At 44.6% G+C, this 24529-nt stretch overlaps 1 protein-coding gene across 2 annotated transcripts in view; it reads right to left on the bottom strand.

Annotated features, from left to right (window-relative positions):
- ASRGL1 (asparaginase and isoaspartyl peptidase 1) overlaps positions 1–8143 on the bottom strand; it is a 25081-nt gene extending 16938 nt beyond the window's left edge. The window contains exons 1-2 of one of the 2 annotated variants that reach the window (XM_036995378.2): positions 6819–8143; positions 6300–6500 (exon numbers count right to left, since the gene is read on the bottom strand). In XM_036995378.2, the coding sequence (XP_036851273.2) occupies positions 6300–6500; positions 6819–6828 (211 nt within the window). In that variant the 5' untranslated portion in view covers positions 6829–8143. The remainder of the gene's footprint in view (positions 1–6299; positions 6501–6818) is intronic. The other variant, XM_036995379.2, reaches the window with a different exon arrangement.
- Between the last annotated feature and the right edge of the window lie 16386 nt (positions 8144–24529).

The following is a 24529-nucleotide window of genomic DNA, read 5'->3' on the forward strand; positions in this document are numbered from 1 at the left end:
ACCCCATTAGCCCTGCAGCCCCACCATTCCTGCAGGCCAGGCAGAGGGCAGCCCCACCTACAGCAGGCTCAACGGAGATGCCTGAGCTGATCACAAAAGCAGCAGCTCAAGCAAACTGCCCACCCAGACTCAGACCACTACAGAGGCTAGACAGAAAGGCGGCCCACCCATGGCGTACCGACAACCAGGACCCCTGCAAAACAGAGCCAGGCACCTGAGAGTAAAGAATCTTCTGGGCACCATAGCACACCTTCTTCATAAAGCTATTACTCTTTAGACCAGAAAGCATAGCAGAGATACCTAATACAAAGGAAGAAACACAGAATCCCTGACAAAATGAGCAGGCAGAGGAATTTAATCCAATTAAAACCACAAGGCAGAACCCCAGAAAGAGGGCTTGTAACTCTGGGATTAATCCTGGGGCAAAACACCTTTGGAACCAAAATCAGTCAAATAAGTCAAAGGGAGAAATAAAGTGGGAGAGACCCATTCATTGCTTATAAGCAGTCATTCCACATCTCTCTCAACCAGGTTGCAGCAGAAGAGACCCCACCTAACCTCTCCGGTCCATATAAGCCTTTGCTCGCCCTTGTAATTACCACTGATACGGAGATGGACTACTTCTCTCCACCTCTTAGAAACACCTATTGATATGGAGATGCACTAAGGCCACACAAAAGATTCTGGAAATACTACAGTTTCACCCACAGCCCAACCCTACAGAAATCTCTCCTTACAATCTACTTGTTTCCCATCTTCCGCAATGGTCCCTGGGTGAGAAAAATGGAGCACTATAACCAGACTAGCAACAGCAATAAAATCATGATAATACTCAAGCCAGAGGATTCAGCTAAATTCAAAGTCCTATGCAGATTTAGTCCACAGGGTTAAATGAAACAGAGATCACCAATCTTCTTGATAAAGATTTAAAAATAAAAGTCATAAGCATGCTCATGATTTACAGAAAAGTATTCAAGATCTCAGGGAGGACTTCAACAAAGAGATAGAAAACCTGAAAAAGAGCTACTCAGTGCTGAAAAATACAGTATCTGAAATGAAACATACATGGAGGGATTTAAAAGATTAGATCATGTAGAGGAGAAGGTAAATGAAACAAATTAGAGAACAGGAAAACAAAGACGCTGAGGTACAGAGAGGAAAAAAGGATCTCTAGGAATCAATAAGAGAGCTATGTTACCAATGCAAACCAAACAATATTCACATAATAGGGGTATCAGAAGGAGAAGAGAAAGACAAAGGGATAGAACGACTGCTTAAGGAAATTATTGCTGAAAACTTCCCCAATCTGGGTACGGAAATAGACACTCAGGTCATGAAGCACAGAGATCCCCTAATACAAGGAAAGCCAGCAAGACAAAACCAACATGTATAAAAATTAAAATGGCAAAAATCAAGGATAAGGAGAGAGTGTTGAAAGCAGCCAGAGAAAAAGGATTACTTATAAAGAAAACCCCATCAGGCTATCAGCAGACTTCTCAACAGAAACTCTTAAAGCCAGAAGGGAGTGGCATGATATATTTAATGTACTGAAACAGAAGGACCTCCAGCTAAGAATCCTCTATCCAGGGAGATTATCATTTAAATTTGAAGCAGGGATTAAACAATTTCCAGATACATAAAAGTTAAGGAATGTGCCATCACTAAGCCAGTCTTACAATATCTTAAAGGGGTTGCTATAGATGGAAATGACCCTATGCCTAAATAGCTTTCACCAGTAAAAATAAGCCCATAGTAACAGTAGTAGAACAACTAACTGCCAAACAAGTATGAAATTAAAACAAAAGAAGCAAAATCAACTATACACAAAATCAGTCAAGGGATACACAAAAAGTGCAGATTATGACATCTAATATGAAAAATGTGGAAGAGGAAGAAGAAGAAAAAAGTAGCTTTAGATTGTGTTTGAAATAGAGTAATCAGTGATTTAAGATAGACTGTTACATAGTAAAGAAGCTACCCTTAAATGTTTGGTAACCACAAAACTAAAGCCAACAATAAATACATATACACACAAATAAATAATTTTAAAAAGAGAGAAATCCAATTATAACACTAAAGAAAACCACCAATAACAAGAGAATAAGAGAGGAAGAAAGGAACAGAGAGGAGATATAAAAAACAGCAGAAAACAACAGAATGGCAATAAGTACATACCTATCAATAATCACCTTAAATATAAATGGACTGAATGTACCAATCAAAAGACACAGAGTGGAAGAATGGATAAGGAAACAAGACCCATCTATATGCTGCCTACAAGAGACTCATTTCAGACCCAAAGACATACACAGACTAAAAGTGAGGGAATGGAAAAAGATATTCCATGCAAATAATAGAGAGAAAAAAGCAGCATAGCAGTATTTATATTGATAACACTGAATTCAAACAAAGAAAGTAGCAAGAGACAAGGACATTACACAATGATACAGGGATCAGTCCCAAAAAGAGGATATAATCGTTATAAATACCTATGCACCCAACACAGAATCACCTAAATATGTAAAACAAATACTAATAGAATTAAAGGATGAAATAGATTGTAACACATTCATTTCAGGAGACTTTATTTAACATGCAACTCACATCAATAGACAAATCAACCAGACAGAAAATAAACAAGGAAACAGAGGCATTGAACAAAACATTAGATCAAACGGACTTAACATATATCTACAGAACACTCCACCCAAAAGCAGCAGGATGCACATTTTTCTCAAGTGTACATGGAATGATCTCCAGAATAGATCACATACGAGGCCACAAGAAGAACCTCAATAAAGTAAAAAAGCCTGAAACTGTATCAAGCAGCTTCTCAGACCACAATAGTATGAAACTAGAAGTAAATTACTCAAAGAAAAAAAAGACTTATAAGACTTATAAACACATGGTGGCTAAACAATGTGCTTTTAAATAATCAGTGGATCAATGAACAAATTAAAACAGAAATTGATCAATATGTGGAGACAAATGAAAACAAAAATACAACAGCCCAAAATCTGTGGGATGGGGCAGAGGCAGTTCAAAGAGAAAAGTATATAGCAATACAAGCTTACCTCAAGAAACAAGAACAATCCGAAATAAACAGTCTAAAATCACAATTAAATAACTACAAAAAGAAGAAATGAAACCCTAAGTCAGTAGAAGGAGGGACAGAGCAGAAATAGAGAAGAATACAACAATTAAAAAATTCAATGAAACCAGGAGCTAGTTATTTGAGAAAATAAAAAAACAGATAAACCCCTAGTCAGATTTATCAGGAAAAAAAGAGTGTACACACATAAACAGAATCAGAAATGAAGAAGGAATACAAGGGATACAGCAGAAATACAAAAAATTATTAGAGAATACTATGAAAAATTATATGCCAATAAATTGGACAACTTAGAAGAAATGGACAACTTCCTAGAAAAGCATAACCTTTCAAGACTGACCCAGGAAGAAACAGAGAACTTGAACAGACCAATTACCAGCAGTGAAATCGAACTGGTAATCAAAAAACTCCTCAAAAACAAAACTCCACGTCCAGACTGCTTCACAGCTGAATTGTACCAAACATTTAAAGAGCAAGTACCCATGCTTTTTAAAGCATTCCAAAAAATAGAAGAGGAGGGGGAATCATTCTAGGAGGCCAGCATCACTCTAATACCAAAACCAGGCAAAGAAACCACACACACAAAAATTACCGACCAATATCCTGATGAACATAGATGTAAAAATCCTCAACAAAATATTAGCAAACCAAATTCAAAAATACATCAGAAAGATCATCCATCATGACCAAGTGGGATTTATTCCATGGAGGCAAGGATGGTACAATATTTATAAATCCATCAATATCATACACATTAACAAAAAGGATAAAAACCGGATGATCATCTCAACAGATGCTGAAAAAGCATTCAACAAAATTCAACATCCATTCATGAAAAAAACTCTCACCAAATTGGGTATAGAGGGTATGTACCTTAACATAATAAAGGCCATATATGACAAACCCATAGCCAACATCATACCTAATAGCAAAAAGCTGAGAGCTTTTCCTCTAAGATCAGAAACAAGACAAGGATGCCAACTCTCACCACTTTTATTCAACATAGTACTGGAGGTCCTAGTTGTGGCAATCAGACAACACAAAGAGATAAAAGGCATCCAAATTGGTAAGGAAGAATTTAATCTCTCACTGTTTGCACATGACATGATATTATACATAGAAACCCTAAAGACTCCACCAAAAAATAATATAACTGAATTCAACAAAGTTGCAGGATACAAAATTAATACACAGAAATCTGTTGCATTCCTATATACTAACAATGAACTAGCAGAAAGAGAAATCAGGAAAACAACTCCATTTACAATTGCATCAAAAGAATAAAATACGTAGGAATAAACCTAACCAAGGTGAAATACCTATACTCTGAAAACCACAAGACACTCATGAGAGAAATTAAAGAAGACACCAAAAAAATGGAAATCTATCCTATGCCCATGGATAGGAAGAACTAATATGGTCAAAATGGCCATCCTGCCCAAAGCAATTTACAGATTTAATGCAATCCCTATCAAAACACCAACAGCATTCTTCAATGAACTAGAACAAACAGTTCTAAAATTCACTGGGACCACAAAAGACCCTGAATAGCCAAAGCAATCCTGAGGAAGAAGAACAAAGGTGGGGGGATTATACTACCTAACTTCAAGCTGTACTACAAAGCTACAATAATCAAAACAATTTGGTACAGGCACAAGAACAGACCCATAGACCAGTGGAACAGAATAGAGAGCCCAGATATAAATCCACCCATTTAAGGTCAATTAATATATGATAAAGGAGCCATGGATATACAATGGGGAAAAGACAGCCTTTTCAACAACTGGTATTGGCAAAACTGGACAGCTACATGTAAGAGAATGAAACTGGATTATTGTCTAACTCCATGTACAAAAGTAAACTCGAAATGGATCAAAGACCTGAATGTAAGTCATGAAATCATAAGTCTTAAAAGAAAACATAGGCAAAAATCTCTTGAATATAAACATAAGCAACTGTTTCCTGAACACATCTCCTTGGGCAAGGGAAACAAAATAAAAAATGAACAAGTGGGACTACATCAAACTAAAAAACTTCTATACAGCAAAGGACACACAACATCAGCAGAACAAAAAGGTATCCTGGAGTATGGCAGAATATATTTGTAAATGACTCATCTGATAAGGGTTTAACATCCAAAATATATAAATAACTCATCTGCTTCAATACCCCTCCAAAAAAATAACCAAATCAAAAAGTGGGCAGAGGACCTGAACAGACACTTCTCCAAAGAAGAAATGAAAATGGCCAACAAGCACATGAAAAGACGCTCCATGTTGCTAATAACCAGGGAAATGCAAATTAAAACTACAATGAGATATCATCTCACACCAGTCGGAATGGCTACTACCCAGAAGACAAGAAATAACAAATACTAGTGAAGGTGCAGACAAATAGGAAACCTCCTACACTGTTCGTGGGACTGCAAATTGGTGTCACTACAGTAAAGCAGCATGGAGGTTCCTCAAAACACTAGAAATAGAAATACCATTAGACCTAGGAGTTAATCCAAAGAAAACAAAATCTCTGATTCAAAAAGTTATATGCACTCCTATGTTTATCACTACACTGTTTGCAATAGCCAAGATATGGAAGCAACCTAAGTGTCCATCAGTAGATGAATGGATAAAGAAGATATGGTACATATACACAATAGAATATTATTCAGCCATAAAAAGAAAAGAAATCCTCCCATTTGCAACAACATGGATGGAGCTGGAGGGTATTATCCTCACTGAAATAAGCCAGGCAAAGACAAATACCATTACAATTTCAATTATTTGTGGAATTTGAAACAAAGCAAAACAGAAGGAACAAAACAGCGTTAGACTCATGGATGCTGAGAAGTGACCAGTGGTTACCAAGAGGCAGGGGGACTGTTGAACCATTGTGCTGTACATCTGATGAATTAAAAAAAAATAATGATAATAAAAGCCAAAACAAACAAAAAGCCTCTTGCTACCTGAATTCCAGGAAGCGGGTTAAAAAAAAAAAGGGTGCACTGATGGATTTCACAATTCTTAAAGCAACTTGGTCAATGGGTAAAGAGTAAAGTTAAATCTCTTCAGTGTATTAAATTTTACCACATAGCTGATGAGATTCACTGACACTTTAGAAAGTTCTCTATGTTCTGGGGAAGAAGCTGCACCCTGTTTGGCATCACTTGGTAGCTGCAGTGCAAATCTACCTGCGTTGAACTCGGGATCATCTTCCAGGACGGTCACGGCTCCTTCCACGGCGTCAACCGCGCTCTTTCCCTCCTTGAGGATGCTGTAGCCCACGGTGGCGGCTCTGACGACACCCTGGCGCACCCGCTCTTTCCGGTCCTTGGAGATACTGCTGGCCCCGCCGCCATGGACCACGACCACGGGATTCATGTTGACGGATCCTAAGCATCACGAAGAGGAAAGAGTCATCATCTCAAACGGACTCACGAAAACCGCACGGGGTGTAATGCCGGGAGAGTTCGTTGGGGACAAGGTCTGGTTTCCATTGCCGGCGGGAGGCAGGGTTTACAGCCTTAGGCAATTTCCTGAGAGCACGGGGGTGGAGGACAAGACGGGGCTCCGTCTGAACTCTGCACAAAATGCCCACAGCACCCGTGGCCTCCTGCTTCCCCCGGTACACCTGGCCTGGGGCACCTGCGGCCCTCACGGTGGGTGGGGGTCGGGGGTTCCGAGATGAAGAGCCCGCGTCCCCTCCTCACCGGCTGCCATCGGCCTGTTTCCCTGGAGAACTTCGGCCACTGACCCGTACTGCCCCCGGCTGCGAAGGGACGGGGAAGGCGTCCGGGGGCCAGAGCCTCCAGCGCTCCTTCTGGGGTCCACATGGGATCTCGTTTCCCCTGGGGAGGTCCCTTTTCACATGCCTAGAAGTCCTGGATAGCTGAAGGCCACTGGTGGGGCCTCCGGGAAAAACACCAGCCCTAAGGCAGCTACTAATTCCGCGGAAGCCGAAGCACCCGGGTCTTGCCGCATGTCAGAAGCCATTCCGGGCCTGTCAGAGGTGGGAGACCGCGGCGACCACGGTCGCCAAACTGGCCCCGGGAGAAAGAGGGTAGAGAGGGCGTACGGGGTCTGCGGGTAACCACAGCTGAAACCTGCTGCTTGCGAGCAATCGCCGGCCCAGGATGCTTCCTGGTGGGCTAGCGCAGGTCCCACGCAGCAGGCCTGAGGATTAAGGGCAGGTGCTCGGGTTGGGGCTGAACAGGCACTTGCAGGCGGGGCTCAGCATCCAGGCTCCTGGGATGTCTTCCCTGGTCCAGTCGTATAAGGACCGACCGAGTCACAGCCACGGACTTCTGGGGGGCAACCCTAAGATGCTGAGGTCCACCCCCTTGCACGGATGCTCCCTATCGCACGGGAATTCCTCAGCCCTGACAATCCGGGCCCTGCAATCTCGTCGGCGCCCTCCCGCCTCGAACCCCCGCGCCAGGGAGGGAGCTTCCCCAGCTCCGGCGACCGGCAGGGCCGTGGACTCACCGAGGACGCGGCGGGAGGCGGACGCCGGGACCTCAGGCCGAGTCTCCCAGCCGGCCGCGGACTGTCTGCCAGGAGGGTGCGGCCTCCGCGCTGCTCGCGACCGTTTCTCCGGCAACGGCTCAGCGCCTGCGTACGAGGTCCGGGCCGGCGCGACCAGACGCGCAGGATTACCGTAAAGCCTGACGCGCAGTGTTACCGTAAAGCCCGGCGCGCGGCCGCCGCTCGAGATCTTGCACCTCTGCGGGCGTCTCTCTTCCCTGCTGGGGCTCAGCAGTCCGCCTCCCGGGACCGGGACCACGCGGGCCCTCTGCCCACGTCAGCTTCCTGAATGGGATGCGGAGACCCTCCTCCTCCACTTAAGGCTGGGGGAGAGCTGTTGCTGTCGGTGGCGAGATGCGTAAAGGGATGTGCCAACGTTTTGTAATTGAAAACTAAAAAGCAGCTGTAACTCCGGGGGGCGGGGGGGAATATTTTCCCATCCCGGAGCAAAACACCTTTGAAGCAAAATCAAAGGGAGAAATAAAGTGGGAGAAACCCGTTTATTGCTCACAAGCAGTTGTCCACATCTGCTCGACCGTATCTCCCGCCACGCGGCTGAAAAAAGAGACCCCCACCCCCACCCCCTGCCACCTCTCAGGTCTAGATAAGCCCTTGCTTGCCTATGTAATTACCTATTGATACGGAGACCGCCTACTTCTCTCCACCCCTTTGAAACACATATTGATATAGAGATGCACTAAGGCCAGGCGCGAGATTCTGGAAATGTTGCAATTTTACCCAGAGCAGCGCTCCCCGCGCTCATGTCCTTGCTCCCCCGGAGATGTTTCGCAAGCCTGCTAGTTGTTCTTTAAAATTCAAATTTCTTCCTTTTAATTGCCTCCCACCTTGAACTTTTCTAAAGAACAGAAAGATAAACTCTGTGACTGTTGTGGGTCTGTGCCTGCGCTGCGCTGAAGGAGAGTGTGAACCCCCAGCCTACTCCCGCCCCAGAGTCTCAGGATCCCAGCCCCCAATTCCTTCAACCACAACTGTCCGCCTTCCTGTTGATACTTGTCCTTTCCCTGCCCCAGAACGTTCCCGAAGGCTCTAAACTCCTGGATGACTGGGCCAGTCACCTGCATTTCTCTCTCATTCCCTTTATCATAGAAGGAAATTTATATTTCTGTCCTTCCAATAGAAGGAATTTACATTTCTATCCTGTAAGACAACTAAGATTAGGGGCATGAACCCAAGGATACATTATTCTATCATATAGAATTATTCTAGTATGCAAATTATTTTGAATCATAATTTTATTTCCATTATTAATGTGTTTTGAACTTTTTATTGGTTGGCTGAGCCTGAGGTAGGGCAGAGACACCAGACTAGCATCATCACTAACTTTACCTGCCTATGATGAAAAATGCTGAGATACAAACAGTGTAATTGAAGGCAAATTCTAAGACCCCCACCCCTTGAGATCCAATCACCGACGACGCAGAACACACCCTACCCCTACTCCTTAAAAATGCGCTTCCTCACCCACGAGCTGCTGCTCCGTCTCTCTGGGGGCAGCCATTTTCTCTTTCAGTAATGAAATCTCTTGCGTGGGCCCGTGTCTCCTGAGTCGTTCCGGGGTAAGGAGGGTCGCGGCGAGAGACCCTTTCAGTAACAAGAACAGGAGGGGCTCCATCGTAAGGCTGAGAGTCCATTTTAAAAAGCAGAGAGTTGAGAAGATTCCTAACACATTCTCTGGTAATCAGACAATAGCCCAACAGCCTATCTTATGGCAGGCCAGGCAGTTTTAACTGATAGGTCCCCACTGATTGAGGGTAACCACAATTGTGGAGAAGAACAGGATAAGTAAATCCTTTGTGTTGGGTTTATTTAGCAGAAATAGCTGCAAGACTGATAACAGAGGAGAGGAGACAGTGTCTCACCAGAGATGAGCACGTTAGGACCACAAGTCAAGTCTATGCCCAACACACCCCCTCTGCCCTTTGCCCCACTCCTGAAAGCCTTAAAAGACAGACTCCCCAAACTCTCAAGGCGCCTGCTCTCTGAGGTAGCCCACACTCTTCCTTTCTCCGAGTGCACCTTTTTTGCCTTAAATAAAGCTCTCTCGCTGCTCAAATTATTGCAGTTTATCTCTTTGCTATTTCACTTTATTTCCACATCTTCACTCTGTCTCCGCTTTACTCCTACTAAGTAGGAAGGGGTTGCTGAGAACTTTGATTTGGGCCTGCGTGTTTCCGTCGCCTGGGTGACCTGGACGGAACTGCCGCTGTGTGAGCTGCTCTTAGCAGCCTGCCTGAAAATCTCCTTTCTTTGGGAAATTCTCAGAACATAATCTCACTCCATCCTGTGCTCCGCGGCTCCCCCAAATCCTGGAGGGGTGGGACTAGTCCCCATCTATGCAGATACAGGAGGACACAGGAAGACAGGTGAGCCTGATTTCGGGAGCTGGCAAGGGAATCTGTCCTAGGCCGAGAACTTTCCCTCTTTCCCTTGCACTTTGCTGTTTTCTGCTGCCTGCAAGGCAGCTGCCATTCCCTGCTGCTCCTGCTTTAATGAATTCCTTCTTTACCTACACTCGTCTGACCTGCTCGAGAATTCTTTCTCACCCAGAGTCGAGCTCCCTCCCGTGTCCAGGTTGGGGTTTCTCCTAGAGCTTCACCTCGTGAGCAGGGAGAGACCTCTTCAGAAGCAGCTGCCCAGCAACATTTTTGGCGACTAAGAAGGGACTCTCTTGTACCCTCCTGGTGTGTGCCAGGAGCTCTGTCTTCTCACTTTCTCTCTAAATAAAAGCCTCTCCCTTGCTCTCCTACGTTGACTGTTTCCAAAGTTCATTCTTCAACTCCGTGAACAGGAACCCCAGCATCAAGCCAATAGTCAAAGATAAACTCTCATGTTGTCCAACAAGTGCCACTCCCTACCTCGTCTCCCCAGCTTAAGTTATTGACAGTACAGGGGCTGATTTTCCTCTAAGAGATGATACAAAGAGACATATACAAAGGGACGATGGCCAGACCTTATACAAAATCAGAACTCTGAACCCAACCTCTGTAGCCACCAGATCAGGAAACCAAGTTTGTTATGTGGATTCAATGAGAAAATGTATGTAAAGCCCTTAGCATCAACTTGGTATGTAGAAAATGCTTGATGTAGGGTTGCTGTTGTTACATGACTGTTTTTATATGTATTATCCCCTCTCCTCCACTTCCCCTGGTTCCCTCCCTTCCTTCAACCAGAAGTTCCTTAGTGACCAAGGTTGAAAACCACTATAGGGGAAACGCATGTGTTACAGGTTGGGTTTGTTCTCCTGGGTTCTTGTTCCCACTGCAACAAAGAACTCAAAGGCGGAGACACAGTAGCGAAGCAGAGTGGAAGTTTGATTTGAATACCTCCAGGGAGGAGGGGGCCAGAGCCAAGGTAGACAAAGGCCTTGACCTGTTAGGTGGGAGGCTCGAGGATTGCATTCTGGCTGGGAATGGCGTCTTTGCCCGGCAACGTGGGGTTATTTGACTGACAGGTCCGTCTGTACAGCCCTCCCCCCAGGGGCGTGTCCTTTCCCAGGGTGAGGTGTGGTTTGGGCAGTCCTTAGTTCTGTTGGACTGTGACCCCTTTGGGATCTAGTTGGGGAGGAAGTTTTCTCCCTGCAAAGCCTTTGCTGTCTTCACATGGAACCCCCAACTGGGTAGAGTTTGGGCGGCTTCTTCTTTAAGCCTTATTGTAACTCCAGGGCTGGTGGTGATGGTGGTGGAAAATCCCCAAGCAAAACACCTTTGAAACCGAAATTAGTCAAAGGGAGAAATCCATTTATTGCCTACAAGCTGTTGTCCACTTCTGCTCTCCTGTGTCTCTGAAGGAACAAAATGGCAGCAAATTCACAGACTCCAAGAAGGGACTAGACGTTACCAAAGGGGAAAGGTTGGGCAGGGGTGGGGGGTGCAGAGACAGGGAGAAGGGGACTGAGGGGTATTATGATTGGTACCCATGGTGTGTGGGGTGTCACAAGGAAGACACTGTAGCACAGAGAAGACAAGTAGTGACTCTGTGGCATCTTACTACACTGATGGACAGTGACTGCAATGGGGTATGAGGGGGACTTGATGATAATATGGGTGAATGTAGCAACCACAATGTTTTTCGTGTGAAACCTTCATAAGAGTGTATATCAATGATACTGAGACTGGGACCATGGGTGTAATCATAGTAGGGTGAGGGCCTCTGGAAAAGGAAAGGTGAGATAATTACAGTCAGAGCAGTGTAACAATATGCAAGGAAACCCCCTACCAAAACTCTGGGTTAAGCATTAAGGTCTGCAGTCATTCTTCAGTGAGATCAGTTAATATTACCCAAGTAAAGGAAAGTATCTCAGCATAGCCCATATTTCTATTATACTAATCATTTGTAATCATGTATAAGATTCACATACTAAAAGGCCCAGGCCTATGTGCTGTTTTTCCTCCTTTAGACCTAATCAGGTGATTCGCAATTAATAATGGCAAGCTGGAAAACTAATAAAAAAGACCTAATGTCTCGTCAAGGATGAACATCTTAAGACCACTTAACAAGTCCACACTCCTAGCCCTTTATCATGTTATAATATAAACCCCCTAGACAGCACACAGCCACGGACTTTCTTGACCCTTCCTGGCGTGAACCAAGAACTCTGCCCTCTCACTTTATCTCTGAATAAAAGCCGCGCACTTGCTCCCCTACTTAGTGTTTGCAAAGTTCATTCTTCGACTCCGTGAACAAGAACCCCGGCATCAATACCTTAATAATAAAAAAAAAGAAAACAACAACAACAGCGTATAGGTTAAGTTAAAGAATAAGCTGGGTCTTTTAGAAGGCTAAAGTAAATCTTACAATGGCATGATCTAATTGACACAATGAAGATATGGGCTGCGGTGAGAAACTTTTCTTTATCTGGGGAATATCCAGACATTCCAAGTTTGCTCCTGGCCTTTGCAGCTTCAGCTGATTAACTCATTAACTCTGTGAGTCTTTTCTGTCTCTCTAGTTTTATCTGATTAACTCTTTGAGTCCCTTGTCGTGGGCTTTACTAGCCTTATTCTCTCTCCACCCCGCTCATATCTATTTTTCTGCTTAACAGAAGCTTAAGAGGACTTGGGCAACTATCGTAATTCATTTGCTTGGCAACAGTAATTAGTTCAAGAGGTGGCTGTGAGACTCCAGCAGGGCCACTTATACAATCTTCTCTAGAACTGAAGTTTGGACATTAGAAGAAAGAAATGTGTCTGCTGCAGTTACAAAATAGAGAGACTGTTGTCAATTTGGGGCTATTAGCAGTCATCTTCCCACCATGCTGAGTTAGAATAGAATGAAGTCTGTAGAATGAAGCTGTATAGTAAAGAATTAACTTTATCCAAAGAAAGATCTGGCCTTTAAGTTTTGCTTCTGGGAGATGATCTTGAGACCCTTGGAATGTCCCACCTGCTAAGGTCATCTTTGTTCACCTGGGGACCTTGGGACATGCCAGGTGGTCTAACAATGTGACTGTAAGAAGGAAATTTGGACACAGACGCAGAGGGAGAAACCCACATGAAAATGGAAGCAGAGAGTGGAGTGATGCATCTGCAGGCCAAGAGCCCAAGGACTGTCAGCAACCCCCAAGAGCGAGGCTGAGGCAAGGAAGGGTGCTCCCCTAGAGCCTTTAGAGAGAGCATGGCCCTCCTGACGTCTTCATTTTGGTCTTCTAGCCTCCAGAACTGTGAGGGAATACATTTCTGTTGTTTTCAGCTGCCCGGTTTGCGGCATTTGCACCAGCAGCCCTAGGACACTAATAAAAACCCCCTCGCTCTCACATGATTCTGCAGCCTTGGGACCCAGGTGTGCTCCTTGTCAGCACAGGTCTGGAAGAGGTCACAGAGGCTTCTCGTGATGCCCACACTTGCTCCATGGTCCCTTTCTACAAACCAGCCACACTGCAACGCTTTACTTGAGTTGGAAGCTCAACCCATGGGGCCTGAAGCTGTGGATCGGGAGATGAAATGATCATTGGGCATTGCCCAGATAGAACCACTTTTGTCCCTGGGTGCTGGCCTGTTTCAGAAGCCACGGAGATAGGGGCTGGACGGGAGCAGCAACCAAAATTATCCTTTCTCCCATCTGACCGCTCTAGAATAGCCCCATATCTGGCAGTGGCTATTGATGAAATTTCCCTTACATGACTATGAAAATTCTCCAACACGGGACTATTTTACACAAAAGGCACTCTAGAAGCATCTTCCCAGTTCTTCTCTATGTAACCGGATCTGTTTGTCACAATCAAGTTGTGGCTCATTGGCAGGCACTTTGGATCCCAGCCGACTTTCTCCTGTTACTGGGGTACCTCTTGGGGACCAGCTGGACAGTGCAAGCCGGGTTAGCTCAACATTGGCCTAGGCCAAGGCTGTGGAAAGGAAGGTAACCCACTGCTTGAGTGACTCTGATTTTTCCTTCTTACGTCCTCATTCCTGCTGTGATGTTTTACATTTGCCACTAAAGAGTGAACCCGAAAAACCCTAAGCACCCCACCCTGCACTCCAGTAAAGGCAGAACCCCAAGTCCAAATGCTATCTCTGCCAGTGACCTGTAGGCATCGCCCCAAGCATGCAGTGTGCCCTCCAGGACTTGAGAGTAATAAACCTTGTTTTATTAAAGTTCCCTGGTGGTGCTGGGGTACATTTTGCACTGGTAATAAGCACCATAAGGACTGGCCCAGTCACACCATATTGATTCCTTTCCTGTAGGCAGCTGTTACCATTACATGACATCATGGAAAAAAAACAACACAAGCAGCAACATAATATTAAAATATACCTGCCGGAAATGTGCGAACTTTAAAGGACAAAGTTGTGCAACTTTTCTCACTCATATAAAAGGGAGTCTAAATAAACAGGCAAACACCTTGTTCTAGAAGGAAATATTTTAATATTTAATGATGTCAACTATTGTCAAATAATTCTAAAAGTTCACCAGAATCCTTAAGAATAGTTCTACGCTCCGTTTTGAATTCTGAAGAGCTGTTTGGACCTTTTAGAAGGGAAATGTTTTCATTTGTTGAGCAGTGGGCAGGAGAATGACTTTGGGCCCAGACCAGGGGGGGTCAGGGTCAGCTCTGGCATCTCTGCTGTGGGACTTCAGCAAGGTGCTCACCCTCCCTGCATTGGTTTCCTCTTCTGTAAAATAAATCCCCCACCGCATAAGGTTTGTGTTAGGGTAAGTGAATTCATGCAGGAATAATGTCCAGCACAGTGTGGGCCAGGAAATGTCAGCTATTACACGTCTGTAATGACAAGGCACAAGATGAGTAATACATCAACCAGAATAAATCACCTCTTTGCCAAGGTCAGATAAACTGGATTGAACGGACTCTGCCAATGAGGAATGTTTATTTATCCTACATGTTAACAAAGTGTGCTTCAGAATTTGGCTCTGGTTCCACTGAGAATTCTCTCAATTAAATTTACTTTCCAATTGCTTAATTTATTGTTTTATGATCACATCTAAGTGACTGTTACTGTGAATTTAAAATCCTAAATACTGCATATTGGAACTAAGGGTAGAGGAACCTGCTGGGTGGGAGAGGTATTATTTCTCTTCAAGCCCCCCAAGACCACCGGGCTCCTGTCCTCAGCGGGATGCGCTGGTCACACGCATCCTTTCTGGTTCAGGCTGAAGTCCCAGGGTTTCGCTACAGCTTTGGTCTTCAAATGGGCAAACGTATGCAGAGAACTTTGGCTGTGAGAACTTTTAAGAGACCACTTCTAGATAGTCACGTCCACATATCCCATTACCATAGAAGCACACGTGGTGACGGGCCCCTCCCTCCTGCCTCTGCATTTGGCCAAAGACAGAAGACAAACCGTCCTCCATCAGTTAAATTTACTTTCCAATTGCTCTGATCAACATGTGATCTCCAGACTTAAAAAAAATTCTTTTTTAAGTATTTTGTGGCACACGAAATGTTTGCTGTATGAAGTGTTTTCTAATTCCTACTGAAACAGAATCAAAGGAGGACCTATATAGCTGGGGCTGATAAATCATTAAAAATAATTCTGCATGATAAGTGACAAAGGCATATTTAGCCTATAACTCAAAGGGATTCAGAGAATGGAGTGACATCACAAAACTCATTCTTTTTGCACCTGCACATTCATGTGGCAGGTACTTTCAGAATTTACATCTATGAAGATGAAAAACATGAATACAGTTGCCTCATTTTAGCACCACCATGGATATATAAAAGCAAAGAAGGGCCTCTTTATGCTCATTACGAGATGTATTTACTATTGGTAAATTATTTTTCAAGTCTCTATCCAAAGTTGTAAGCATGTCTACAGGTACACAAAACACCAATGTGGTTTATGGCATGAACCCCTCAGGGCCATTGTATTACTTCTCTCGCTGTTGTGCCCTGTTGAGCCTACACTATGCCTTGAGGTTCATGGTGGAAACGTGTGAGCTGATGTACCACTACTAAGGCTTAGTGCAGACCGCCCGCCAGCCACCCTCTGCACACGACACACGCTCGGACTTCTTGCTGCAATCTGTGAGCTGCACAGGGAGGCCCATGACCTGGGAAAGGCCAGCAGGCAGCAGAGATTGTTTGCATCACCTTATTCACCAACTCTCACCATGAGGTGACTGTCCTGTGATGTCTGTGTGTCCCTCCTATGTCATTGCTCAGAAGAAGGTAGAGAAATAGAAGTGCTTGGTTTGCTCCTGAATTTTCCGCGGCAGTTTCCCACTGTATGCACGGCCTTGCTCATGCAGTTCATAATGCTGGGAATCCAGCCCAGGTACCATTTAGGACACAATCTGGGGACCCTTTGTTTCCCTGTAAGTTGACTTCATACGCCGTCTCCCGTCAAGGGGGCGGCGCTCCCATGACCCAGCTTCGTCGTGCACACCCTCCACACGGCCTAGGCCTTCTCTCCCAAGAGGGCAGAAGCTGTGTTCATCACAATACACTTTGTCTTGGGAACACAATTTTTAATTTGCATTTGGATATAACTTCACACTTATAGAAATGTTGCAGCAGTGTGTATAATAGGAGAACACCCGTACACCTTTCCCCAAATGCACTTTTGCTACATGTTTCTCTGTTTACTTTACTATACAATCTCCTTTTTTTCTATTCCAGTTCTAGGGGGACTACTGTCCTTTCAAATAATCAATCCCTGGGCACCCTTCATCTTCCCTTTTTTGCCAGTCTGGCCCTTCAATAATCTTTATTCCCGACTCCTGAATGAAATTGGTTCTGTTTGATATACAGACACCTTCACCAAAAAGGCCCCTCTCTGAGCAGTCGTGATCTTCTGCATATCTGTGTGTCCATCTTCGGCTCCAGAATCTGAATCGCCTCCTTTTCTCTGCTCTCACAGAGAGGGTGGACCGAGGTCCCCATTTCTGGGAAGCAGAGAGAGCCAGCACCACCTCCCTCCCTGGCGGGGTGGACCTAAAGCACCAAGAAGGGAACCTGTTCCCAGTGCATAACTGTGTGCACGTGGGCGCATGTGCAGTAGGTTGGCTCTTCCAAGGTGTGGGCTCTGGGGAAAGGTCCTTTTGCCTGGGCCCTGTGATGTCAGGGACCCTGAGGTGTTTTGGAGAAACGGGGAGCTGAGGGCCTCCTTGTGACTTTTGTGAGGCTTAGGTACTTTGTACCGGTTTCCACAAAAACATATTAAATATTATGTGTTACAACTGCAATGGTATAAAGATGAATATACTCCACACTGTTTCATTGGTATACATTCATTATTCCTTTAGTCACTTTTGGTTAATATTTTTAAAGAAATGATTACATACTTGTGGAACCATAAACGTACGGAGTGCTGAATTCCCTGTAATGTTATGCCTGGCAGAAGATTCAGCCCAGGAGGGAGCTGAAGTACCCTAAGAAAGGGTCAGGGGTCTTCCTAGGGGACAGGATAGCCCAGGAAGGAAGAGGGGGCTGCTGAGTTGTGAGCTGAAGTGGGGGGCATAACTTGTCCCTGGAGACAGGAATGTGGGGACAGGTAACAGTAAGGAGAGCTGAGGTTTAATCTAAGAACCACTTGCTTTGCTTTTTCCTGCATAATGCACAGATTCTTCCCAAACTTCACTGCTTGTAAGTCACTGTGGGAGAGAGAATGGAACACATTGCCACTTACAGGGACAGGACTAGGGAGAGTCACACAATTTAGGAGGACACCCAAACCTCAGTAATTAGGGTAAATAACATATTCATGAAAAAGTTCTGAAAATCAGAATTGGTGCCATATATCAAATTTTAGGATAAGGATAGGAGTCACCCTGCTATGCACGAGTCAACTCTCGCTGGCTTTCTTCCTGGCCCCACACACGCAGGTCAGGGACAGAGAGAGCCCAGAGGGCCATGGCAGCACCGTGCCAGGAACCTGAGCACTGCCCACCCACCAGGACCCGAGTCCTGAGGACCCCTGAGGTGGCCTGGGGGCGCGGGGGTCCTTGAGGAGACGAAAATCACTTTTCCAGAGGTGTTGAGCTGCAGACATAAGGAACAACGTTCTTTTCAGTATCTTCAATTCTTTGCCCATGTTTTTTCATGACAACTGTGTGGGTGCATATGTTGTGTCTGTGCAAGCCCATGCTGTGTGATACATGAGGGTCTCTCAAGCTTCCACTTTCATCACGTACAAAAAGAACTTTAGTTTGCAGATATGTTATTGAAATGAAAATGCAGCTGAGGTTTCAGCAATTGTTTTGCAGTTTTCTGAGCAAAACAACCAAAAAGAAAAGTGGAGGTTGCTATCAATCGATTTCTGACCATCCTCTGAAGTCCTCACGGCCAAAGGTCTATTGGAAGGTTAAAACTGAGAACACAACCGTCATGCATTGTTTGCTGGAAAACAAAAACTGAGACACCACTTGGATTTTTAAAACTCTTCAAAGTAAAATCTTGAGAAATAAACATTCCTTCTCGTGGTTTTCCCAGGTTTGTCTGCACACATCTGGCATCCAAGGAAGTTAGTGCTGGAAGTAAATTCCAAATCATTTCATGACTTATCCCACCATTCAGGGGACATTTATCGATGCCAAAGACATGCTGGTGCTTCCAGGTCTTTCTCCACCAGGGACCCATTTAGCAATAGTTTTCTCCATGTTTCCTGTTCTTTGAAATAACTTATAAGTATGCTGTGTGTATTATCAGTTTTCAACATAGAATTGTTAAATCTCAGTTCAATACAGGGAGTTCCTATATGGCCTTACATGTTAGAAATACAGAAAACAGTCCAATGCCTCCACCATCGCCTTAGTAGCCTACAAAATACTGGTGATGTGCCCTCTGAGCGATTTGTCTAATCTGGATTTCTAAAGAAAACAATCCCATCATCCTTAATGCAGGGGTTGTTCACTTAAAAAAATGTTCAATTATGGTAAGTACACATAACATAAAAGCTACGGGTTTCATCACTTTAAATATACAGTTCAGCAGTGTTGAGTGTATTTGCTTTGTGGTGCAACTGATCTCCAGAACATTCTCATCTTGTTACCAGGAAACTCTACACCCTTTAAACAACTCCCATTTCCCTCGCCATAGAACCTTAGAAACCACTATTCTACCTTCTGTTTCTAAGGACTGGCTGCTCTAGAAAACGAATCAAAGTGGAACCATGCAATGTTTGTCGTTTCATGACTGCCTTGCTTCATTTATCACAACGTCCTCAAGGTTCATCCGGAATCTTCTCAGTGGTGTGCTCTGGAATCTTTTTGCTTTTGGCAGTATTTCTAAGTTGCTTACCCTGGAATGTGTTAAATGATATGTCACAATAAGGAATAAATGTTAGGAAAAACTGAACAATATCTATGTATAACTGGAAAGAGTCACTCATTGTTAAACCAATCTTTGTTTCAAACAGTTCTATCACTGCTAGGGGATTCATGCCTATAATTTGCGCTTGTCATTTTGGGGTCCTTAATTAGCGGTCAAATAATTCAATCATTTAGGCTAATTTATACTAACAACTTTGATTACTTAAAAATGCATTTAAAATTTTTTTCTTAAGCTGTTTGGAATCTTCTCCAAAGGGCATTTTCTGAACTCCATCCCAAAAATTTAAGAACATTTTACTATTTGTTTCTCTGAAGAAGAAGATCTTGTTTGCTGATCATTCCTACAAGTGATGGACTTTTGAGAATCAGATGTTTTTTACCCTGATAGAATGTGTGTGTGTGTGTGTGTGTGTGTGTGTGTGTGTGTGTGTGTGTGTGTGTGTGTGAACGCGCATGCGCGCAGTTGTCTTGTACCAGAAATCTGGGTGGTAGTTACGCCTTTGCCTGAGCATAGTTTCCCTTTTTTTCCTCACTAAAGGTCCCATGAAGTGAAGAGGCAAATTAGCAGGGGACCTTGGATGGCTTCCTTGATGTCAAAGTATTCACACTTGGCAACAATTAAATCCACTGAAATGAAATAAAGCACGCTCAATAATTGCTCTGGTATAATTGGTGACAAACTCAGAGGCTGCCTGCCCCTGCCCAGGGGTCTAAAAACATATCAGAAGGCCCCACGATTAAGATGAGCGTTCTGAAATCGGGCAGTTTCACTTGACTGGCTGAGAAAACATTGTTTCCCTTCCTCTCCAGCCTTTGAACGGCATCATCCAAATGGAATACTTGGTACTCCACCAAATTCACTTTAGAATCGACTGTCATTTCAAGAGCATCCTGGAGAAGTGGGCTGCTGGCACCTGGGATGAAAGCCTGTGAAAGTGGACTCAATTATGGAGGGAGGCACCCCTTGGGGGGCATACCTCGGATGTTTGTAGTTTTCTTACATCACGGTAGAGACATACGTTTCAGGAAGATTATGGTGAATGGTGTTGAGTTCTCAATTCTAGGAGAGTAAAGTCAGAAGCTGGGTTTCCTTTATACCCTAAAATATTGGTGCTGACCCCCATCCCCACCTTCACAGTCCAGAGAAGTCAAACACTATGTAACCACAAACAACAAAGACGCTGGAGAAATGAGATGCTTGGTACTGGATTTGGGGAACAGAAGGTCTTCCACGGGGACCCTGAGAACAACCTTTAGCCAAAAGCCTGTCTTCTGTGCACACAACTCACCTGCGTAGCAGTAAAGCGGGCGGGCAGCCAGCTCGAGGACCCCCGCCAGCTTCACAGCGGAGGCAGCGGTTGGCTGATCACTCCAGGGTAGTAGAGGAGAAGGAACTCACGTTGGCGGTGAGGGCCCAGAAATCCCCCTTTTGTTCTCCTGGTCTCCCCTGAATCCCTTCCATAAATAAGGAAAAGAGTCACAGGATAAACCAGCCACTGGATCCGGAAATGACCACGAGAATCAAGCAGAACCCAGCCAGCCTATGCTGTTAGAATGCCAAGGAGACAGAGATTTTTGGACCCAAAACAATTTTGGGACTGCAATAATGACACATGACTTCAGATGAAATTAATGCAAAAGTGCTCACCAAATAATAAAGCAAATTACAACATTGTGGCCCTGTGTTGTCATCCTTATCGTTTTTATTATTACTGGTCTTCATTTTCTCCTCTTCCTTCTTCTTCTCCTCCAATTCCTTCTCTCCGGCTTCTCCTTTTCTTTCGGGTTCCAAGAGCTTCTTCACCCCTTCTGTGTTCCTGCTGGTTCCCCACTGGGCTCAGTGCAATGCCTCACATCTCCTCTGGAGGGCGGGCTTCCCTTGCCTGGAGAACCCTTTTTCGAAAAATGCTCTGAAGGTTGTTTTTTCAAAGAATATCCCACTTAGTTCACTCAGTTTCATAAATTCCTTCTATTACAGATCTGTGAGTTAATTTTCTTTTGGTTTTGTTAGCGTTTCAGGGTTTTTCTTCAGTGATTGAACGGACCACGTAGAACAGCTGATGGCTCCGCGGGGGCAGCGCTGCGCGTCGGCGGGTGACGAGGTCTGAGCTCATGCAGACGTTGGTTGGAGTTCTGGGTACGACACCGAATCACGAAGTGTCCCTGGGCAGGTGAAACTGCTGCTGGTCATTCTGAGCTTCCTTGTCCTCATTTCTAAAATGGTCATAAGTGATACTACGGTGGTTTTGTAGAGATGACACTCTACATCTTAAAACAGAGTAATCATGAATAAATATGAGGTTTCATCCGTCTGTCCATGAAACCGATCATCGCTCAACAATAACCATGAGCTTGCCCTCTGGTGAGGCCCTGGGCTGTGTGCCACAGTTGTAGGAACAGGTTAGACCAGGACCTTGTTCTTGGGGAGCATACCTCCTACAGTGGGGACAAAACAAGCCTGCAATTGAACAGGTGACCTCAGAAACTGATTACTGTATAAAGAACAAATGTTCACTAGGGGCAGCACCCTGTACAGAGCCCAGGCAAGCTGTAGGAGGAGGGACTTCGCAGTCTGAACGAGTGGACTGTGACGTTCAGGGGAAGATGGGAGGAACAGTGTTCCAGGCAGAGGGAACAGCAAGTATGGAGGCCCTGAGAGCAGATGGTACCTGGCAAGGTAAGGAAAGCAAGGAAAACGTGCCTCTTGGTGTTGAGAGAGGGACAGGACAGCCTCATGGGGTAGAAAAGCCACACCAGTGTATGCAGGGATGATGTGAAGGTAATAGGAACAAGAGAAGCAAAGCTGGCTTAGGTTAAAAAAAAAGGGACAAGAGAGCCAGAGAGATGAGTTAATTACCCATAAGTACATTATTTGCTCTCTGGGTTATTTGGGACTCATTTCTTTTCACCACTCAGATGGAGCATAAGTTGCCAAAGAACAATATTGATTTAGGAAGATGCTAGAAGTAGACAAGAAGGCTGTGATCCTATGTATGCATCATTTTCACCTGGCTGACCGTTGCTGGCAACCTTCGTTCCAAAGGCAAGTCAAGTACAGTGGGAGCTGCGTCCTCAGCCAAGACTGATGTGGGCTCTGCGTGGTGCCCCGGTGGTATGGACCTGCCCTGTTAGCTGCTGGGATGCTGGACCCTTCAGAGGTGTCTCACTCAGCAAAACCAGCCAACTAAACAAGCAAAAAACCCACGTTATGCACGTGGTGCCCAGAATAAAGAGGAGTGCGTTCTTTACCTCCTTGGTTTTCTTTACAGAAGATAAGGATCACCTGCAGTTGAATCTAATAATAACTCATTGCATGAAAGACTCATTGGTGAGCCAGCATTTACGAGGAGAAATAGAAGAAACCAAAAGGTTAGAATGCTTATGTTGCTGGCCTGACTCTCTTTGCTTTCCACAAAAGGACTTCGACTCAGGCTCCTGAATCAAGTTCAGAAACTAGAGGAAAATGAAGGGTTCAGTTCCGGTGTTTGTGGGACATTTACTGCTCACCTACTATAATAAGCCATGGTGTAGAGGTGAATTACCCACACATTTTACCCTGAATACCTTGTGTCTTGGGGGGCAGATAAGGCACACAGTAAGAGAATTACAATTGGCTTCTCATTCATACAAGACCTGAAATACACTCATGCGGATGTTTTGGTCATTTGAGGCCGTAATAATAACCTCAGTGAGAGCCATTTCTTCCTAGTGATTTGTGCATTGGCACAAAACCGACAAAGGAGTTATTTTGAAATTTAGATGGTCTTTAAGTTATTTTTAATTGTAAATCACTGATACGGATCAGCCCTGCAGTACTTGGGGACAAGATACCCTATATATTCTTTTATTCCCTCGTTCTGTAACACTGGGTCTACCCCTCAGCTCCAGGGCTGTTGGGACATTAATCTGAGGCATGGTTTTGGGAGGTGAACCTCTTCTCCTTAAGATCACGCTGCACTCTGGAATGTGGGTAGGGAGGTACTTAGCCAGGCCAGAAACTCTGAAAGCCCTGCTCTTGGAGACATGTGAGATGTCCATTGTTCACTGTACCCAGGCCATTCCTCGACCTGACGCCTCCCTGGCCTCAGGCTAAGCCTGATGTGGTGATTTCACAGCTGTGTCTCTTTGTACGACAGGAATGATCTGAGCATTGTCATGAAGCCTGAATGAGTCACAATGTGTAAGTCCTCAGAACAGCGCTGGGCACAGAATATGGGCAGTCTACAGGCCAGCTGCTAGTGATTAATTTTATAAAATTGAGGAAGGTGTCAGGGTAAACCCTGAAAGGTGACTATCACCACTGAAAGCTCTGCTCCTGCTTTATATTCTCTAAAAGATCTACAGATAATCATGTTCAGACCCGAGCTGGAAAATAAAGCACTGTATTTTGATCCATACTGACTTGGTATTTTTCTGACTCCTTGGAAAAGTGTTCTTGAGATAGAATTTGCATATACCATCTCTCTCAAACATATTCTACCCACTGTTGGGTTATTAATTATCTCATTCAGTACCCAGCCCCAATCTGGGTTTCCTTATTTTCAAAACTCAATAAGGCATGAACGGCAAACAGTTACACGGCACCTACTCAATGCAAGGCACTGGCGACAACCTCTTAATTTTCACAACAACCCAATGAGTAGGAAGATAATGAAACTGATTGGCCAAACTGGGATACTTGGAGGATGAGTGAGGTCACTAAATGGCTGGAATGCCAGGACAGCAACATCACCAGAATTCCCCTGAGGAAACTGCCATGTGGGATCTCCCTCCCCAGGAGGTGGTCACATCGTTTCTGCCCAGACAGTGGCTCAAGAAATCCCCAAATCTGAGGATCTCCCTTCCCAAGACTGCGCAGCTCTCCGCGTACAGCTCTCCTGCCACCTCCAGGCCCTAATGCTTTGGCCCTTTTCCCCCCTGGCATGCTCCTTGGTGGCACAGCCTGTGCACCTCTGGTCTTTGGTGATGACGGTGACATAGTAGGTGCTGAATTAGTTGTTGTGTAACTGCTTCTTGGGACAGACTTTGGATGTACATGAGGATTTCTACATAATCTATGTAAAGAATCTATATAAAACTGATTATGTCCCATGTTTTATTCTTAGGTCCATTTAGAAAGAGAAGGTCATTTAAATTTGAGTTGCTAATT

Source organism: Manis javanica, chromosome 11 (assembly GCF_040802235.1).
Source record: "Manis javanica isolate MJ-LG chromosome 11, MJ_LKY, whole genome shotgun sequence".
NCBI classification, from domain to species: Eukaryota; Metazoa; Chordata; class Mammalia; order Pholidota; family Manidae; genus Manis; species Manis javanica.